This window comes from Synchiropus splendidus, chromosome 1 (genome assembly GCF_027744825.2).
Source record: "Synchiropus splendidus isolate RoL2022-P1 chromosome 1, RoL_Sspl_1.0, whole genome shotgun sequence".
Classification (NCBI taxonomy): Eukaryota; Metazoa; Chordata; class Actinopteri; order Syngnathiformes; family Callionymidae; genus Synchiropus; species Synchiropus splendidus.
In genome coordinates this window covers 31,116,944-31,135,935 of record NC_071334.1, presented here as the reverse complement: position 1 = coordinate 31,135,935, position 18,992 = coordinate 31,116,944, and the positions used below count along the sequence as shown (strand labels likewise).

At 42.2% G+C, this 18,992-nt stretch overlaps 3 protein-coding genes across 13 annotated transcripts in view; 1 reads left to right on the top strand and 2 right to left on the bottom strand.

Moving 5' to 3' along the window:
• Positions 1-500: 500 nt before the first annotated feature.
• On the bottom strand, positions 501-2,510 carry pgp (phosphoglycolate phosphatase). The gene is made up of 2 exons (XM_053846434.1): positions 1,739-2,510; positions 501-1,200 (listed from the first exon to the last, which is right to left on the bottom strand). Exons 1-2 carry the CDS (start codon positions 2,331-2,333, stop codon positions 875-877), a joined length of 921 nt encoding a protein of 306 aa, XP_053702409.1. The 5' UTR covers positions 2,334-2,510; the 3' UTR covers positions 501-874.
• Positions 2,511-3,193: 683 nt separating this feature from the next.
• On the bottom strand, positions 3,194-5,838 carry zdhhc4 (zinc finger DHHC-type palmitoyltransferase 4). Its single transcript, XM_053860577.1, has 7 exons — positions 5,589-5,838; positions 5,220-5,355; positions 5,068-5,141; positions 4,616-4,794; positions 4,304-4,432; positions 3,794-4,038; positions 3,194-3,715 (listed from the first exon to the last, which is right to left on the bottom strand). Exons 2-7 carry the CDS (start codon positions 5,340-5,342, stop codon positions 3,422-3,424), a joined length of 1,044 nt encoding a protein of 347 aa, XP_053716552.1. The 5' UTR covers positions 5,343-5,355; positions 5,589-5,838; the 3' UTR covers positions 3,194-3,421.
• Positions 5,142-18,992, top strand: part of grid2ipb (glutamate receptor, ionotropic, delta 2 (Grid2) interacting protein, b) — a 30,234-nt gene continuing 16,383 nt past the window's right edge. For 3 of the 11 annotated variants that reach the window (XM_053860463.1, XM_053860455.1, XM_053860440.1), the window contains exons 1-5: positions 7,449-7,898; positions 8,868-9,121; positions 9,603-9,932; positions 10,002-10,156; positions 17,759-18,037. In XM_053860463.1, the coding sequence (XP_053716438.1) occupies positions 7,814-7,898; positions 8,868-9,121; positions 9,603-9,932; positions 10,002-10,156; positions 17,759-18,037 (1,103 nt within the window). In that variant the 5' untranslated portion in view covers positions 7,449-7,813. Of the gene's footprint in view, positions 5,380-5,617; positions 5,764-6,159; positions 6,291-7,448; positions 7,899-8,717; positions 8,797-8,867; positions 9,122-9,602; positions 9,933-10,001; positions 10,157-13,332; positions 13,449-17,354; positions 18,038-18,992 lie in introns of those variants that run through there. The other 8 variants (XM_053860523.1, XM_053860499.1, XM_053860490.1 and 5 more) reach the window with 7 other exon arrangements.

The window sequence follows — 18,992 nt, the reverse complement described above, 5'->3', positions numbered from 1 at the left end:
TGTCTGAATGTTTCCAACACCTCCCCATTCTGTCTGCTGTGACGACTCCTCACTCTTCCCGTCTTGTAGCTGTTAGCATGGACCTGTGCTCATATCCACAGCTTAATGGGACCAACTTCACCTGACTGCTGTTCCTTTGTCTGCCACAGACCTCCCACTTCCTCCCACCTCCCCATCCCTCACTAAACAGCCACCCTGCTCATATTAATCCCCCACAAAAGGTCCTGCAGTTTCCTCTTTTTTTTGTCATCCCTGTGAAAAATGACGTTCCAATATCCTGAGTTTATCTCTCTTTCCTTCACCTGGCAACATGTGACTCAGCCCCACACACACCAAAACACCAGCTCCCACACAATGAACAAAGCTGGCCTGGGCAGCGCCTCTCTCATCGGGTGATGAGATGCTGCCTCCACCTGACGACAGTCCAAGGTGACTTCAGAATTCCGGGAGAGCAGAGGTCAACAAGGGCAGGGATTTTCAGGTTAAAGAAAACAAAAATGTGCAATTCATGTAGCACTTTAATAGGACATCATGACAAAGCACACATAAATGCAGATCAGTAAAATGAACACTGGAGTATGAGGACTGTGTTGAGGTCAGTGCTTGGCACCACTAGGTGTCGCTCCCAAACTGAACATAATATGTCCACTGGTGTGACTGTGGCGTGATTGGGGACTGTAAATAATCAGAAGGAAAATAAAAAAAAGTCTGGTGTTGCCAAAAATAATAGTATTCCTTGGAGCTTTCAACAATGCAGACATATACCTTGTTTAAAATAAAAATGCCAAAGAGCACAGTGACTCTCTGACAATCTTAATAATCTCTGAGAGTTGCAGTGTTGACCAGCAGGGAGAAAGCAAGTCCATAGCAGCCATCAACCCTGCAGCGCAGGCAGGAGGTCAGCAATACTGTCCACGTAGTAATCTGGGACCATGGCTTGTCTCTCCACACAGCCGCTACTGTGGTGGCTCTCCACATCCTCCAGGTTGCTGACCCCCGTGAGGGTGAGCAGGGTTTTCAGTCCACAGTTGTGGCCGAACTTGATGTCCGTGTCCAGGCGGTCGCCCACCATCATGCAGCGCTTGCGGTCCACGCCGAACTGGGCCGACAGGCAGTCGAACATGAAGTGGTTGGGTTTTCCCACCGTCTGAGCCTGACGCTGAGCCGCAAACTCCACTGAGTGCAGCAGACATCCCGTGCCTGGAACGTAGAAGGCGATCTTTAGTTCACAGCAAAAGATAAAAGAATGTTGTTATAGAGGGGCAACAGAGAGTGTACTGATAGAAATATACAAGCAAATGTGCCAGTAAATACTACTGTATCTGTACAAAATGGCCGGTGTGTCTATCATTTACCTCTTTACCTCACAGCATGCGTGTTTGAGTCTTATAATCTTGTGCTGTGTGGATGTCACAGGCACAAGGGGGTGAGTGTGTGTGTGTAGCCTCAAGAGTGTTCAAATCCATGGATGTGCAAGTGTGTGCCTGCTGTAAAGATCTTCTTAAGCAAGCCGCCTAATCATTCCACCTATGTATAGCCCTAATTCCTGACAGTGTTTGCAATGGCTTCACTTTGTTGCAGACCAGCACAACAGAGACCCTGGTCGTGGGTTGGAGGAGTAAGACCACTGTAATATCACGCTAGTAACATTGTTATAGAGATACATGCTGCCGAGGAGTTTGATTTGTTTTCAGATACTACAGATATTATTATTCATTGGCGCAGGACGGATTCCTACCTGGGACTGCCTTGCCCTCCTCCAGAGGCAGTCTGCTGTCCCGGTTTGTACCCACAAACAAACAGTCGGGCCGGGTCAGATACTGCATGGCTCTGTTCAGCTTCATGTAGCTGAAGTTCTCATCGAAACCCACCAGCACCGCCTTCACCTCGGGGTCCAGGGGCACGTTGGCCCAGTCACTCTGCTTCCCAAAGACAGGGTCCGGTCCCACCCCAGTCTGCTGGATGCCCACCGTCTCCAGCTCCTGCTTCATAGCGTTGCTGCCCAGGAGGTAGACCTTCCCCTGCAGCTGACACACCGTCTTCAGGTAGACGGCGGAGCAGTAAGCGGTCCCGAACACTTCGTCTTCCGTCACGTTGAAGCCCAGCGCGGTCATCTTCTCCGCGTACATCTTCCTGGTCTTGGAGCTGTTGTTGGTCAAAAAGAAGACCCTCTTCCCGTTCTCCTTCAGCAGGTTGATGACTCGAGGAGCGTCGGGGATCGCTTGGTCTCCACGCCAGATCACCCCGTCACAGTCGAACAGGACGCTGTCCACCGAGTCCAGCAGCTGCCGGACCAGCGCTCCATTGAGGCGAGTGCACTTGGACCCGGACATGAGGAGACGAGGAGCCGCGGACCGCGAGACTGCTGCGCTACAGAAAGAAGGCGGAAACGCTCGCTTTTATATCCCAGATATGTTGCAAGAACGTTCTTGTCATCACAGGTCTGTTGAAACAGGCTGTCGAAAACCAAGTGACCTCCGCGAAATCAACACCAGGCTACTTCCGCACCGGTTTGGTGCCACCGAAAACGGCGTCCGATCAACTTCCGGTGAACCTTGCTAGCGTCCATTAACGCAGTGATTCTTAACCAAAGGGCCGGGGCCCATGGTTGGGCCGCGAGCGCCCCCTAGAGGGCCACTATAACTTATTTATTTTACACCGTTGACGCTCAGTTTTAATACATGAGCCACATAGGGTGGTAGTAGTGTGTCACTGAATTGACTTGACAGCGGCAAATCTGTGATAGTTAACAACTATGGAGAAGTTCTTGAAAAAAAAAAAAGAAAGTGATGTAACCCCACCAAAAAAAAAAAAAAAAAAAAAAAAAAAAAAAAATATATATATATATATATATATATATATATAAATATATATATCATTTTATGATATTTAAACATGGTTTTATGACATTTATTTTATTTAGATTTTTTTTCAGTTTTTACAATTTTAATTTTCTTTAGTAAATTTGATTAACATGACTTGCACCTGGTTCTGCTGCTGGTTGGACTTTTCGCTGACAAAATAGATAAATTGCGGTGATAACATGGTATTCTGTCATTTCACAAGGTTTTGGTTTGTTTACATATAAGTAGATTAAATATGGTTGTCGATCACAAATGAAATCAAGAGTAATGAATCACTTCTATGGAATGGGTCCTTGCCCTATTTATTTTGGGAAAGGTGGGTCCTGAGATCAAAAAGGTTAACAACCCCTGCATTAATGTAAATACAGTAGATTTGTTCCGATACATGTGGACCTGAAGGCACTGCCAAATAGTTCCTTCAACTTGTCCATATGTGTTACCCTTATACACACCAAACATAAAATTATCAGGTCACTGAGATTTGAGTCATTGAAATATTCAAAAGTGGCAAAAAAACTTTATTATCTATGCCCCACTTGACAAAGATTACTGATAGCTTAACAGTCTTTTTTCCGCACAGGTTGTGGAGGGAAGAATATCTCCCCCAGATTTCGGAAGAGTCCTTGGCTGTAGTAGTATCTTCTGGAGTGATCTGGTGCGCTGCTACAGAAATGATCAGCAGTCGGGTGGCAATGTTGACACGTGGATGCCCGACTTTTATACCACTCATTGGATGTCTGGTTAACCAGAGCCAGGTAGAAGTGAAACAAGGCGTAACCAGCGAGCAAGAAGAAGACTAAAACCAAAAATCCCAGCATGAAGATGATCCGGGGGAATGTGAGGAAGAGGTGCTAGAAAGGGGCCAAAAGAATGTCAGGTTACAGACTTGAATATGCAAAGAAAAGTATTTTGGTGGGTTTGAGACTCACCTGTATGATGAACAGTGGACCTGCTGGTTGCTGCTGTCCCAGTTCGTCGATGTAGCTGGCCTGAAGGAGTCCGGAACGCAGAAGAACATGAAGCAGCATATCAATAGTCAGAATAGCGATGTCGCCCGCCATGGCACAGACGCTGAACATGTAGAGCAGGAAGTAGCGTGTGTTCTGAGCACCAATGCAATTGTTGACCCACACACAGTGATGGTCAAAGCGCTGAACACACCTGTCGCAAACTCCTGTGGAAAAAATGGTGCAAGAATTTAAAAGGCTGTCAGAATGTCTTGTCACACCGTCAACATGTGTTTGAAAGGTCAGACAGAAAACAGTAGATATTATGTACCAATCTAACACATTGAGCCAAGCTAAGGGGGACATAGGGAACTTTATCACCACTGATACGATTCAAGTTCACTGTCTTTTGTTGGGATAGAGAAAGGAATAATACCAATGCATGAGGGAAATGAATAGCTAGTGAAGCAGAAATGTTGACAGAAAACTCACTACAGTGTTTTGAGCGAGCTGGTTTGATAAGACCGCAGGTCGGGCAGGACACTCCTGGGTGAAACAGTCTTCTGTCATACGGATAGTTATGAAGCTGCCCAGCAGAGATTTTCGTCTTAGTCACTGTTCCTGTAGAGGGACAAAAACAAATCTATGATTTTCCTTATCTCTGTCATCAGTTACAGTTCTGGTGGATTTAAGTGGTTGAATTAGAGTTCCTGTAGAATATCATCATGGTATTTTTTGGTTGATGATTTGCACAGTTACAAAATTCATGAGGTATTGTCATGGGTAGGAATGTACAACCTATACCTGGATCTCTCTTGATGCAGAGGAAGAAGAATATGGACTTGACAGCCAGTAATATGTAAGGTACAGACAGGCTGACCAGCGTGGTGTCCATCTCCCTGCAGAAGCCAAAAACCTCAAAGGAGAACTCTGCATACACAGCTCCCTCCAACAAGATGTGCAGGTAGATGAACATGTTGCTTCTGCACCAAAAAAAAAAAAAACACCTTGCGTTATAACCATGGAACCAGGAACAACTATATGCGGTGAACCTTTAGAGAGAGTGATGTTTAAACCTTTGAATAAAAAATATGAAATATTTTTTTAAAACAAAATAACAATAATAGAAATAGAGTCAAGCAAAAATAATGAAATATAGGTATCAATAGTACAAACTTCTTTCAAACACAAATAACCAGAAAAACACCCACATAGCAGCCACAATTCTACCATCCACATATGCACCCTTCACGTACCTCTGATGGAACAACCTATGTAGGCTCCTCTGGGAGAAATCTCGCAGCCATCTCGGCGTCAAAGGTGACACCACCTGTGAGAGAGACTAGCCGTTAATAAACGAACCGTGTTCAACAGCGCCACCAAGCGCGCACGACGTGGCATAGCTCACCTTTCCTATACAGTTGAAAATAACAGTAAATGGAGTTTGTCGTTGTCCGGAGTATTTGCAGACGAGGACGATGCATGTCAGCACCACAGCGACGTAAACGGCAAACAGAGTGAGGAAGTCCATCGCCGGCTGTCATCTTCCCATTAAAAGAGGACAACAGGTGTTTAGTACGGTGGCATGTCATACGACTGCGAAAAACTTTAACTCAAGTTTTGTGTTGTGCTTTGCATGTCGCTGTTGCAAACGCGTGTCCAAACTAAAGAGACTTATTACAGTGGGTTTTACAAGCAGAAGCTGGCGCTGGCAACACACACACACACACACACACAGCCGCGCGCGGAACTGCGACTGATAAATGCGCCGACTCACCTCATAGTTGACGTTTCACTGTCTCGCTCTCACGGATCAACGTGACCTAAGAGCCAACTCCGATGTCGTTTAATAAACACGACACCTCTGTGCGAAGCGACATCGCGTAAACACGGCTACTTCCGTAGCATCTGTGTTGCTAACAGCTAATGGGGTGGGCTAATGCAAATGTGATGTGAGTGTCTGGAAATAATTTTACAATCTCGCTTACTTAGAAGTTTACTGATTACGACAGTCATTCAAAAGTTTTTTTTAAAGTACTATTGAAATAGCAACCACTACTTTGTTATTACACGGTATATTACGGTTACTATGAAAAAACAAATGATCTCATAGAGACCGTAGCATTAAAGACGAATAAACATCACATGTTCCTATATACTGTATTGCCGAAAAATTAATTTCCACATTTACACCTACTTTTAGTTTAAGGACCTTTTTTGACTTCTTATCACCGGAATAACACCTTTTTACCTTTTATTGTGCACGTCAAGTCATGAGTCATCACTTTTTTATATGTCATGCATATGGTAATTAAGGCTGTGGGTTTTCTTTCTACCTTCCATTCTAGTGTCAAACACAACAATGCAACACAGGACACCTGCTGGATCCAGTTGCCTCCTTGGCTCAGCACTCATGTTACAGCACAAACGGTTGCAGCAGGAGATAGTTCATGCCCATCGATGGATGCTGTTTGAAAAGGTATGATCTGTGTGCTTCTGCGAAAACGACTGTCTGCTTGGTGTTTGGTCTCAACTCACTATATCAGTTATGAAGGGGTTGTTTTGCTTTTATTTTCTTGCAAAATAGAACCTGAATTTGTGTAAGCAGGAAGTGAGACCTGTTTATTCATATAAACACACCTGTGTTTCCTCTTATTATGATGGGAACAGTTGTTAATTTATATATAAGAATAAAAGTACTCGTAGTTTCCTACAAGAAGTGAAGTATCAGGGTTTTTGTAAGTACACATTCATCCCAAAAAATATTTTCAGACCGTCAGGAAAGCGGTGATTGTTCGGCTTCTGTTCCTGAGGATGTGAATTAATAACAGTGAATGAATAACAGTCCAAATAATCAGGCAAATGGCTGTTTGCTGCATCTGTTTGCTGATGGTTCATGGTAGCTGTGGTAACTCTGCATATTTATCCAACATTTATGCGATTGCAACCCTGAACAGGACTAAGCTGTGGTTCACTGTCAAGGTGTGTATGTATGTAGTTGAATAAACTAACAGTATCTTTACTACCCTGAAGAAGAGGCTTATTCACCTTACAGATGTGTGCATCATCTAATATTGATGGTCCTTTGGTTGGATTTGATCGTGTTATTTTTCTTTTATCTTGCTTCACCATGAGTCTGGGATCACAGCAAAGCACTATAATTCATCCACTTGTTCAAGCTCCTTCCATTTCATTGAAATTTTGGCATGAATGCAGCTAAACACTGATTTTATTTTTATTTTATACTATCAATAAACATTGACAATCATGGATTTGGGTCTTGAGACTACCATTGACAGCTTCCCTCATGGTTTTCACAGGTGTGAATATTACTTTATCGTTTGCGTAAGTAAAAAAAAAACAAAAACATTAATTATGTATAAGAGTTTGTTTCTCTCAGTCATTTTTGTTGTTATATTACAGCTTTTATGCATTTATTTTTCAAATAAATAACACACTTTCCCCTTATATCACATGCATAGTTAGGAAGGGGCTTCATGTGTTCTTCAGGGGGGTGTAGCTCAATATGTCGCCTATAATCCGACTTATCCCGCCGGCTGGTCTCCTAATTTGCCCCTGTTGCTCCTCAGTGGATTTGTTATTAGGTTCACCCTGAGAGAAACACAGTGTCAGAACTTCAGTGGAGTTGACATTCCAATTAGTCCTCCTTGGGCTTCCTTGCTGAGTGATTCTAGGCCAGGAGCAGTCCCGCGGAGAGCCATGCCGCCAGAAGAGGAGGAGGAGGAAAAAGACACATTATTTATAGAAAAATGAGGCCTCACAATATCCTTTTTGGAGAGAGAATTATTAAGGAACTGAGGTGCACGGGTGCATGCGTCCCAGTTTTCTGATTAACACTGTGAGAGCAGGACGGCCTGAGGAGGAGTCAGGGATGAAGCCGAGGGTTTTCAGCGCATTCACTTCGATTTGAAAGCATTATGCGTTCATGAAGAGGCAGCGGTTTACACAAGTTTGAGAAGAGCATTGCAGTTTGACATCAAGATGAAGAAGTTTCTGCAAAACAAAAAAGGAAAATACTCTTTTCGCCAGAACAAGCATGGCTCTCGGTACCCAACCAAAGAGTTCTGTAAGTCTTTGATCACTTTCTGCAAATCTTCTAGGATTCCTTATTTTCTGATTTTGTAAAAATGCATTTTATTATTTATTTGGTCGTATTATATTGTAATATTTTGGTCTGTCACTGCACTGCTGTTTTTCACTGTATTAATTATGTAATTCTACTGGGCACTGGGTGAAAGATCACCTAGTTTCTCCTACTAGTTACGGTCACTATCTCCATCTTAATCTGACGGGCTGCTGCATTTTTTTTAATTTTTTTTTGACCAGCTGGAGGTGCTGTTGAGGTTCCGTCTAAATATGCGAGAGTAGAACTAATCCCAATACTGGAATCAGAGACTGGGGGAAAAAAGGGAAAACAATTTATAAATTGTCATTGTGACTTTTCAGCCAAACAAATTGACAACTCGACAAATTTTATCACAGAAACTAGAATTTCTTTGGACTGAAGTGGGTTTATCTGTGTGTGTGTCATCCTCACCCTCCACTCCCAAGTTTTATTTTATTTTATTTTATTTTGTTGGGTCGAACAGAAATAATATTACATCTTAATTAATTTATTCAATTATTGATTTTAGTTTATATGGCACAGTTATGACAGACTTGGGTCACAAAGTTATTTACTTAAAAACAGAATTATTACATAAAAGCTAGTATGTAAAAGTGATATTATTGACTCTGTCTGTCTCATTTAAATTATCAAGCAGACATGACGTGTCTGCTAACAGTTATCAGGGCAAATAAGACCTGTACATATACTTCCTATTGAGGAGCCTCCTAGAGATCAGGCCCAAGGAAACTGGTGACGGCGGTGACTTGGTCCTCCAAGGGTTTGAAGATGGTCTGGGTTCTATGCCAAAGGATTAGTAAACCTACAGTAGGCAGCAACAAGAGCCATCATTAAAGAGGTGACATGCCGGTTCGTAAAAAACATTTTCTCTGTAAACATCCTCAACTTCTCCTGTTCTTTCCTCTCCAGTCCTCAACATGCCGACTTCCAACCAGGGGTGGCCTGAAGAGTTTGGCTTCCAGTTGGGTGGGAGTGGACCCAGCTACATCCTTTCTGTGGAGGAGGGGAGCAGTGCACACCTGGCTGGCCTGCAAGCTGGGGACCAGGTTTTGGAGATTGAGGGGCACAATGTGTCAACACTGGGACCCCAAGCCGTTATGGCCATCGCTCAGACTCAGAAGAACATTCCTCCAAGCATTGGCGTGGTCTCCCGCATACAGCAGGTCCTGCATGGCTCTAAATGAGACCATTGTGCATGAGGAATTCAATAATATGAAAAAATGAAAGAAAGTGTTTTTCAATAGAAAATGAACTTATTTACTATACTTATTTATCTTAAAATCAGCAGGAAAACAAAATTTCAAATTCTATTTGCTTGTGGTTGGAAGCTATGCATTAAATTACATGAATATCTGAAGTGAATAAGTAAAAATAAATTAATTATCCCTGTATTTTAATAATAGAAAAGCTGCAGTGCTTGGAGATTAAGGTTGATTTCTTTTTGTTTTTTGTTTTGCAAATAACTCTAACATTTATGGAATGCTACTCAGATTCCAGCTATATATTTCCAAGCTCTTTTGACTGGAGACTTTTTCTAAGATGGAGGATACAAACTAAGCCAGCCATTTTTTGCTTGATACGTTTTACAAGTTTTGCACCGTGGATAAGCAATACAGAACCTTTCCTTCCTTTTCTACCTTACAGATGGACATCACACCTGGTGCGGATGGTCGTTTTGGCTTCACCATCGTTGGTGACTGCCCTCTGCTTGTTGAGGATTGCTCACCTTGCTCCCCTGCTGGTCGAGCTGGTCTAAGGGCAGGCGATTACGTCTTGGAGGTCAATGGTATCCCGGTCAGACAGCATGAGACAGCTGCAGCACTCATCAAGTCCTCTCAGGGACGCACCTTGCGTCTGGGAGTGTTGTGTCTCGGGTCAAAGCAGAAGCGAAGCGTCAGCATCGAGGACAGTCAGACCGGGGGAGATGGAGGAAGACAAGACCGCAAATATAAAGCTTTGGAATTCAACAGGAGGGTAGGTGTAGTCGTCACTGATGTTATTGTCTGGAAATGATTCTGAAAAGCTTCCTCACTGTGACAACAGGTTGACGAGATATTGGCAGATGAGCCTGAAGTAAAAGACAGACTCTTTGCTGTGCTGAAGCAGTATGCCACTGAGAAGAGAGTGGACTGGCTGGCGTCTGTCCTCCCTGATGTATTGACCACTGAGGAGCATCGACAGCTCATCTCCAGCATCAGGTAGGTGAATGTTTGTAAGACACTGTTGGCCTCATTCAGTTTTCCAGTCAATTGCACAACAAAACCTATCTTTAACATTCTGTACTGTACAGTACTGTACAAAACCAGCTGAATGACGCTGTTGGAACACATAGTACCTACTCTAACAGTCGCAGGACAGATTCCAGTGCATAGTGCTTTTGTTGGTTCAGGTTATGTTGTGGAGTTCTCTATGTGATGAGAGCGGAACTGAAAATTCTAGGTCGTCCCATTTCCATTACCATGTCTACTCATTACTCTGTACTACTAGGTCTGTTACTTTTAATAGCACATACCCTAACTGACATGCCGCAGAACATAAGGATGCATGGCTGTGTGTCAGACATGATAGTGTGCAACCTCCCTCTGATCAGCAGCAATTCTCAGATGACAGAGAGTAAGCTGGACAAACTTTTGTGGTCTGGTCACCAACAAGGCCAAGGAGTTTGTGGTCGATTTCTGTAGGAACTGCATGGATATAAATCTTCTGGTTCGCTACTCCTCCTCTGCAGTCCTGCACTGCAGTCTGCTCTGTTCATTTTACTTTATTTTATTTTATTTGCTACCGCCTGTGGAATTAAAGAAATTATGGGATACGCTACATATCTTAACTCAGAAGTAGTTTCTTTTAGTACAATTTAATAGCTTTACTTGCTAATACTTACAGCTAAATTCAACTTCTGCTGTTTCATTTTCATCTCATTTCATCTTTGTCCGCTGCTACCTCTAGTTACAACAGTAGATGCATTTCTCACACAGTGCAAGCACTATCAGTGTTTAATTACTGTATACTAGTCTTACTCCTTGAGAGTGGTCTTGTAACTCATAACCCCTGTTGCTTCTACTTATGTTACTATTACTGCTCATGCTACTTGTTGTAATACCAACTGAAACTTTAGTTTTCTACTGCTCAACGATTTGCTTAGTACTAATCTATCCACATTAAAAATATGTACAGTGGTACCTCGGTTCTTGACCGCAATCCGTTCCAGACGGCCGTTCGAGATCGATTTTTCTCATTACAATGAATGGCAAAAGAAATAATGCGTTCCAAGCCTTAAAATAGGCTTTTGTAGGAGTGAATGTAGACCGTCTGCTGCAGGTGCGCTGTTCCTCTATGTGTGTGGCCGCTGCATGTGGGAGGGGTTGCCGAGTGAGTGACGTCTCTCCAGAAGTGAAGAGGTGCCCGGTGCGTGTCCAGCTCTGAATGTGCGCTTCTGTGTAGTTTGGCTGTGACAAAGTCATAAACCAAGTAACACTCTGTCCCAGACTCGCCTCATCCCTGTCCCAGCTCCAGCCCACAACAGGACATCAAACCCTGGAGGTGTGGTGTGGAGAGCGAGCACCTCCCCTGTGACACTCTACCACGGTCCAGAGACAGGAAAGGTTTTACACCTCAATATGAAGAAAAAACAGTCAGTAGATGTAGCTAACGGGACACGTCTGCGTATAGAGGCTGCGTTATACACAATGACAAAGTGCGTCGTGGGTCAGCTGATCGGTCCGTGCATGTTATGTTTTTTTCCAGCTTTTTTCGGGGCCATTCGAGTTCTGGATTTTCGTTCGAAATCCAAAGCAAAAAAATCTCGTAATTTTTTCACTTCCACAATAATGTGTGCTTGTAATTCTTCTTTGCTCCTACTAATAAGTCTTGTACTCTTTTCTCTGAGCTGATAGTATCCCTGCCCTACTCTCGAGTGCTAATGCAACTGTTTGAGTTGCCATAGCTGCCATTTTGAAGTTTGAAGTGCTGTACTGCTACTGACTGACTATATTCAGCCCTATATTCATAGACACTTTTGATTGGATGAGGCACTTTCGATTGTTGGTGAAAAGGCTGGATGAGAGAGAAATCCCCGCTTGCTTTAGGCACAGGATTGCAGCCTATTGTTGTGTCTTGCCATGTCAACATTAACAAATCCAATGTATGTAACAATGTAACAATGCAGTATGTTGGAGTTTGTTTCTCTGTGTTTGTGTAATTGGATTAGTACTTTTCTGAGACACTCTAGCGACTAAGGTTGCTCCATCTGCCACTCTGGCTAAATCCCACTGAACCCCCCATGTCAACTAAAGTATCACTGGTTAGGCATTTCGTTCAGTGGCTTGGCTTTGGAAACTTGAGAATTGTTCACAGAAAACGCATCTTTTGTGCCAGATAATTTGGATAATTTCATAGGCAAAAATCAAGGCCATGCTGTTCTCACCCAACACTGCTTTGTACTAAAATACCTGACTGACAAGCAACAAGGCTTATTGAAATTATGGCAGCATGCTAATCTGGATCCATGCCAGATTGTGACTTTTCAGAGACCTGGTCCTCTGTTGACCGATATACCCAATCTGTCATTGCTGCACATGCCTTCTCATTTCCTCTCATCCGTTTCGGATGCTGGCGTTTCATCTTGCAGAAGGTTGTGTGCCTCATTTGGAACCTGTTTTTCCTCTACTACCACTACTTTTGCCGATAATTCTGCTACTGCAATAGCTCTCATTACGACTACTGCAACTCCTAACTACTGCTGCTGATGGGTTGCTTACTTAAAACAATTTATTCCTATGCCTTTACAACCAAACTAAGTTACTGCAAACACCACTAGTGCTACTGGTAGTCACCGCAACTTGTGATGATTCTACTTCTATTGACTGGTGTCAGGGGAGCACTAAATTATAAGACATATGGCAACACTTAATTATGTATGCTGTTTATTTATTCATCTACTGCAATTTCCTCTTTTTTTCTTTATTACTTTCATGACTAATAGTACAGATTTTATGATTCCCTTTGTAGTCTGACTTTATCACTGGCAGATCTGTCCTGTAGCATGAGATGAAATACTTGTTTTTCCACACCTCAAAATGATGTGAGGCGTCTGCTCGCCCCTAAATGTCACATGAATTATTCAAACTTGTAGATTGTCGTCATTTGAATGTATGTAAGACTAATAGCACACATATTTGTGCAGGCACCAGTGAAATGTTAATTCTCTGTAGTGTTCAGCCCTCCTCCTATCTCATCACATCCTCACCCCTTCGAGGATTGTTTGATGGATTTTTTCTCATTATTACTGCTCGTGCTTCTCTCTCTCTCTCAGACTGTGTGTGTTGTCCATTTCCCCTGACACTTGGTTAAGGCAGCTTGCTGCATTCACTGAGGTCTCACTATATTCATTTTCTCAGCACTGGAGTAGATTGTGTTTGTAGTTCTTGCTAATTGGTGTGCTGTCGTTCATTTTGGATTATGCACTGAGGAGGAAACAATGAATTGTTTGGGGTATGTAAGTGACTATCTCCAGTATCCCTTTTTACTGTGATTTCACTATTTGTATTTGATAGAGCTGAGTATTGCTACATTGTGTTTGTGCCGCATGTTTAGGTCTGCGGCTGTTTTCTTTTTTGTCAGAACAGTATGGTGCAACTGTTTTTCTGTAAATTCATCTGTCTGTGCTCCGAAAAATCTTATTTTTTACACTATAGTCTCCTTTCTTCCTTGCATCACTGGCATTGTATCATGCTATCATGCATCACAGTTAATATCTTAGTTCTAGGAAGAGTCAGAACTTCAATGATCTGTTGATGTTATCGCATGCATGTAGTCTTTACATTAATAAAACACGACAATGGCAGCATATTCGTAATCATTATGAAGTAGCTATGAAACTTTAGAATGGCTTTAGGATTCCTGTGTCAGCATTTTGTTGGAGGAACAGATACAAATAGAAGCGAAGATTTAATATTTCCCAAAGGCAACCTTCACTTGATGATTTGTGAGGTGTTGTGTTAATGCTGTTTGCTCTGGTTTGTGTTGTTATACATTTACAAGGGCAGTGCAACGTCTTGTGACCAAGTGACATGATGTTGCATTTTTAATTAATTAGATAGACTCTTGTTGTGGACATATATTCAATATTGTAATGCCCAGTGCAGTTAACACTTAAGCACAATGATTTTTTGTCTTGTCAAAAAAAGAAAAATATTCATAATAAATGAGTAAATGCATAGTTTCCTTTAAATCAGTCTTAAATCAGATGTACAGTTTAGTCAGCTATCATCTTCATCAGAAGGGGACCTTGAGTAATAACAAGATATGGCCAGGAGTGGGTCGTAGATACTATGGTAACATGGCAGGCTGAGAGCTGAGTTACAAAACAATATTGTCAAGGTTGCAGGAGTTGGCCTCTTCCCATTTACACCAGTGGAGCAAGATGAGTCAGCAGGGCAGAACAGAAGTAGACCAAGTCGACCAGACTGCTGTAAGACTCTGAATTGTATTATCATACAGAATTTATGGATATTTTGAAAGACGCTATCAATTCTGACAGGGAAGAGACTCTGCTCTGCTCATTTTGGTGACATGTTGGGGTTTGTCTTTCATTGTGCACATGAAGATTGTTGGAAGATCTGACCCTTACCCACTTTGATAGTGTGATTTATGACTCTGAATGTAAGGCAGAGGTCTCCTGCTTCTCTTGTGGTGTCTCTATTTGAGTGATTCTTTAAGACCATGCTTCTTCCAGTCAGCTGGATGATGTGTTTACCCCTTAGCAGTCATTTTGTCCACCAATGGCAGGAGCTTTTTCCTGTGTAGATGAGTTACTGAGTAGTAGTTTGTGCTCTCAAGATCTAGATGACAAGTTACAACCACTTCTCTGGCTGATCATCTGTTGACACTCGATGCCTGCTGGTGATAGAAGCCAAACCAGGTGACAAAACTGTTGTGTTTGACAAGATATGTAGTGGAACTTAATTTCTATTTGTTTACGTAATGAATTAATTACCTTTGAGGTGAAATCTGACTTTCGCTGGCTGTGGAAATGAATTTCCACACTGGTGTCCAACCGATCTGACAAGTGGAGATGTATTTAAACAGTCTGTGTCTCTGCGTGTACAATGCATGTATAGCAGCAAGTACTTTCAAAACCTTCTAATGTGAGTTCAATAACAGTGACATATTAGAATCAGGGTATGAATAGATGTCAAATATAGAGACGCTTCTTTAGAACAGGGACTCAAGTGTGGGTGCCTCCACACCTACATGAGAACAGAACATTTATTTTTATCCTAGGACAGCTCTCATCATGTCCGCTAGTCTGCGCACTATTGCTTCTGGCTACTAAATAAATTCAGAAGCTTTTACACCCCAGACAGATCAGAACCTGCCGAGACTGTGACACTCATCTGTAACTGGACAGATTTGTTTCTAGAACAGACCAGTATCGTCTGTTATATAACCACTTGGAGGGAAACAAGACATTTTTAAAGCTCGACAACCAAATATATAGTTATGTAACAGGGATTCTTTTTTTTTTTTTCGGGGAGGGGGGTTGTCTGAATGTCAAAGGAAAATGTTATAAAATGTAAATATTTTCTATTTATGAAACCCTTTATAAAGATTTGTATGCATATGATTCATAAGAACACAGAATATGAATGCCTAGTAAAAACATTAGATCACACCACGCTAAGATACAAGTGATGAGTGTGTGTGTGTATATAATAATAATAATAATAAGATAAAGTACAACCGTTTAATCAGGTGTTCAGGAAGTACTGTACATGCTGGCTCGCTCAAATTCAATTAGTCAGTCACTTGACTAGGTGGTGAGTAAATTGATGCCTCGCGTTCCATTTCTATTTTCGCAGCACTTGTAGTAGTCAAAACTGTGTGGCAACTTTCCTTTCCATTGTTTTCAAGTAACCCAACCCTTCTCTTCCCCAACTTGTCCCGATCAGTTTCCAATGAAATCTTTGACCCTTCTTTGTTTTATGACATGGAGTTTGCTAAAATGCTACACAGGTGAACAGACGTGGTACTCAACACCTGGAACATGCCACAGTAGTACATACAGTAGTCATTTCGGTGAGTGATTGTGTCATGAAACATTAGTATGGACAATTATCTCCAGTTGTCTCATTAATGCAATAACTTCACAGAGCTTCATTTGTTTTTCAACTGCAACAGAATCCACTTGTCTGTTCTATGTGTGTGTTTATGGCTTACTAAATGAACCCTTGTTTATCACAGAGGGTATTGACACCATGCTTTCTCATGTCTGATTCATCTGATCTGCAGTGAGAAATCCCATGCTGGTGCAGGTAGGAACCAAAATGGTTGTTTGTGCAAAAGCTATGTTCAGACTCCCGCACAGTTGGGGCTTTGGTCTGCTATGATTTAGTAAAGAAACAAAATGCGGAATCAAATTCAGCTCTAACTGGCTTTCCGCGTCGCCTAGGCTTCAGTTTATTCCCATAATTCAGTTTGGATTGTCTGAGCAATGATAATAGAAGAGGCTTTTTCTGTTTTTTTTTCAATTGTGAGGGAATCATCAGTGCAGTGTTCATATCTTGAAATATGTATTAATTCATTACATTATTAAAAGAAACATATGAATGGAAATTTGTTTGCTGTTCACTGTGTGTGGGTTGCCTTGTCTTGCCTCTCTCTTCTTAAAATCAACGTTCAAGTTCTATCAGACTGAATGCTCAACACCCCCACAGTGACATTTGGTTCCATTTGGCTGGAAAAGTATCCCTCCACACATGTTAGCTTATATCATACCGCTTTGATGGCCTGATGGTGACCGAACCCACTTATGACGCCAAGTGTGGCAGAGGGAGAAGGTGTTAGGAATCATCCACCAAATTAGTCTTGTGGAAACCCATTTTTGCACCTTTCGGGATCGCTTGTGACTAAGGCTGAAATCCCGGGAAATGTAAGAACGAAATAAAAGAAACACTTTTCACGTCATGTCTCTCACAGCAGTTTTTCTTCAGCTACTGTATAATACAAGAATAATGATTGTTGTCAACATAATGTGTATCATCTGTCTGTCTATCAATTTCATTTTTTTAGTTAGTTTTTTAGTTTTTGTTCTATTGCACAGTTTTACTGTGTGAATACTACAGTACACTAGAGATCTTTTATCGATTATTCACCACAGGATAAACGTCTAATAGTCTGTTGATTTTGGAATGGATTCATGGACGCTTTTCCTTTAATGTTGTTTTGAAAGAATTTCTGTTTTCCTCATCAGAATAGACGTGGTTGATGATGAATGTCCAGTCTCAGGTTAACAAGATGATGAATGCTTCCTGTTTTCTGAGTGGCGTAGTTGTGACGAACCGACGGAAGTGTAGGAGAGAGAATGACAAGCTGATGATATAGAGAAGGGAAGAGAGGGAGAGACATCCCATGCTTGCTAACACCCACACACCTTTTTCTTGCTAGATTCTGACTCTCACGCTGCAGCAATGAGACTTCAGCCAGCCGAGACTGAGAGATCTCCTGAGAGCAGCTGCTTCTCATCCTGACTTCTCAATTCACCTTATGCTTTATCTTTCTTTCCTATTGGGAAAGAATCTGTCTAAACTTGAAAGACATAAGCCTGTTGAATACAAATAGCATCGATTTAGGGCTTTTGTGAGGCTCGTTGGACACTTTGATTTCTCCAGTGGAATTTTCAAATCCTCAGTTGATGGACTGTTGGATGGATCGACTTGGACTTACGGTTGTCTTTTAACATACTTGGACTCCAAAACTAACACGAGCCTCCTTCTTTCTCCACATGCCACCATGTTTGCCAGAATCTTCATCCCGAAGAAGCACAGACAGCGCTTTGATGACTCCGTCTCTCAGAATGTGATCAACAGACTCTGCCGCAGCAAGAGCATCAGTGAACCACAGGGACGGATCCGCCGGAGTCGGAGCGAGGACCACTCCGACCACCGTCATGGGTCCAAACGTGCAAGCTCTTTGCCCAGAGATGGGGAACCCGGAGGAAGGGGTGATGGGGACAGAGACAGGGGCCACCGGAAGTCTGTGTCTGGGATACCAGCGCACCCTCCTCTTGGACCCAACCAAAGGTAGGGAGTCAGGCTGTACTTACAAACAGTGAAATCATTGCGCTCAGGCAATCAGCCAAAGACATGGTTTAACTGTTTATCATTCACTTTTTTCTGAAAGAATACAAATTGATTTAGTACATGCTGGCTTTGAGGACAACCCCAGGATAATACAAATTTGATTTTTCTGGTGGAAGACCATAATTAAAATGCCTCAAACTACTAAAGGGGCGCAGAGGTGGCACTGACTTCTCAGGTTAGAAAGTGGACAGTTTTTGTTCAGCTGGAAAATTTGGCCTCACTGAGATCAGGCTACATCTGCAACCCACCATCAGACCTTAAGCCCTGTTTACTAAAGCAGTGTTTTGCGTTACAGTTGTCTCCACATAGAGTGTGTAGTTGTTGGCTCTGATCCTCATTGGAAAAAAAAATACGCCTAACACTACAGTATAGCACACATTTGCTATGATCGCATACAGTTTGAATTACTGTTACTCATAATTGTATGTTGTATAGACCTCTTGAAGAGCACTGCTTTCTACTCAGAGAATTAGTAGCTGAACGATTTGTGTTCAGTGTATTAAAATAGCGATACAGCAGTGCTGTTATATTTAAATGGCATGTTCAATGAGTTTAATTATGGAAAAAAAACTGTAGGGGGAGATAATATTGATGAGTAGTTGTAGTTTCATTAAACAAGCATCAACTCCTCAACTGCATTTATTTCTAATCAGATTTGGGTTTGCACAGCCGCACGTAGCAGGATACGTGTTGATGATCAGCCTTTCTATTGACAAGCAAGCACAGAGAGGCGCTCGCAAACGTGCATTTGCTCTGTCTTACATAATAGCAGCTCACCGTGACAAGCAAAGAATGGAGTTTTTCTCTCTGTTCCTCCATCGCTCCTATCTTTTTTGTTTTAGCCCTGTTTACATACCCTGGCTGTTTTCCCCACGAGGTGTTTCCATAGCAACAC

What these genes read in the sequence shown, in the direction of transcription:
- pgp (XM_053846434.1), bottom strand. Translation starts at nt 2,333, where the DNA reads ATGTCCGGGTCCAAGTGCACTCGCCTCAATGGAGCGCTGGTCCGGCAG. An exon ending in GGAGGGCAAGGCAGTCCCAG is followed by an intron (nt 1,201 to 1,738) that starts GTAGGAATCCGT and finishes TCTACGTTCCAG; the next exon opens with GCACGGGATGTCTGCTGCAC.
- zdhhc4 (XM_053860577.1), bottom strand. Translation starts at nt 5,342, where the DNA reads ATGGACTTCCTCACTCTGTTTGCCGTTTACGTCGCTGTGGTGCTGACA. An exon ending in CATAGGTTGTTCCATCAGAG is followed by an intron (nt 4,795 to 5,067) that starts GTACGTGAAGGG and finishes TTTTTGGTGCAG; the next exon opens with AAGCAACATGTTCATCTACC. An exon ending in AGCTCGCTCAAAACACTGTA is followed by an intron (nt 4,039 to 4,303) that starts GTGAGTTTTCTG and finishes TTTTTTCCACAG; the next exon opens with GAGTTTGCGACAGGTGTGTT.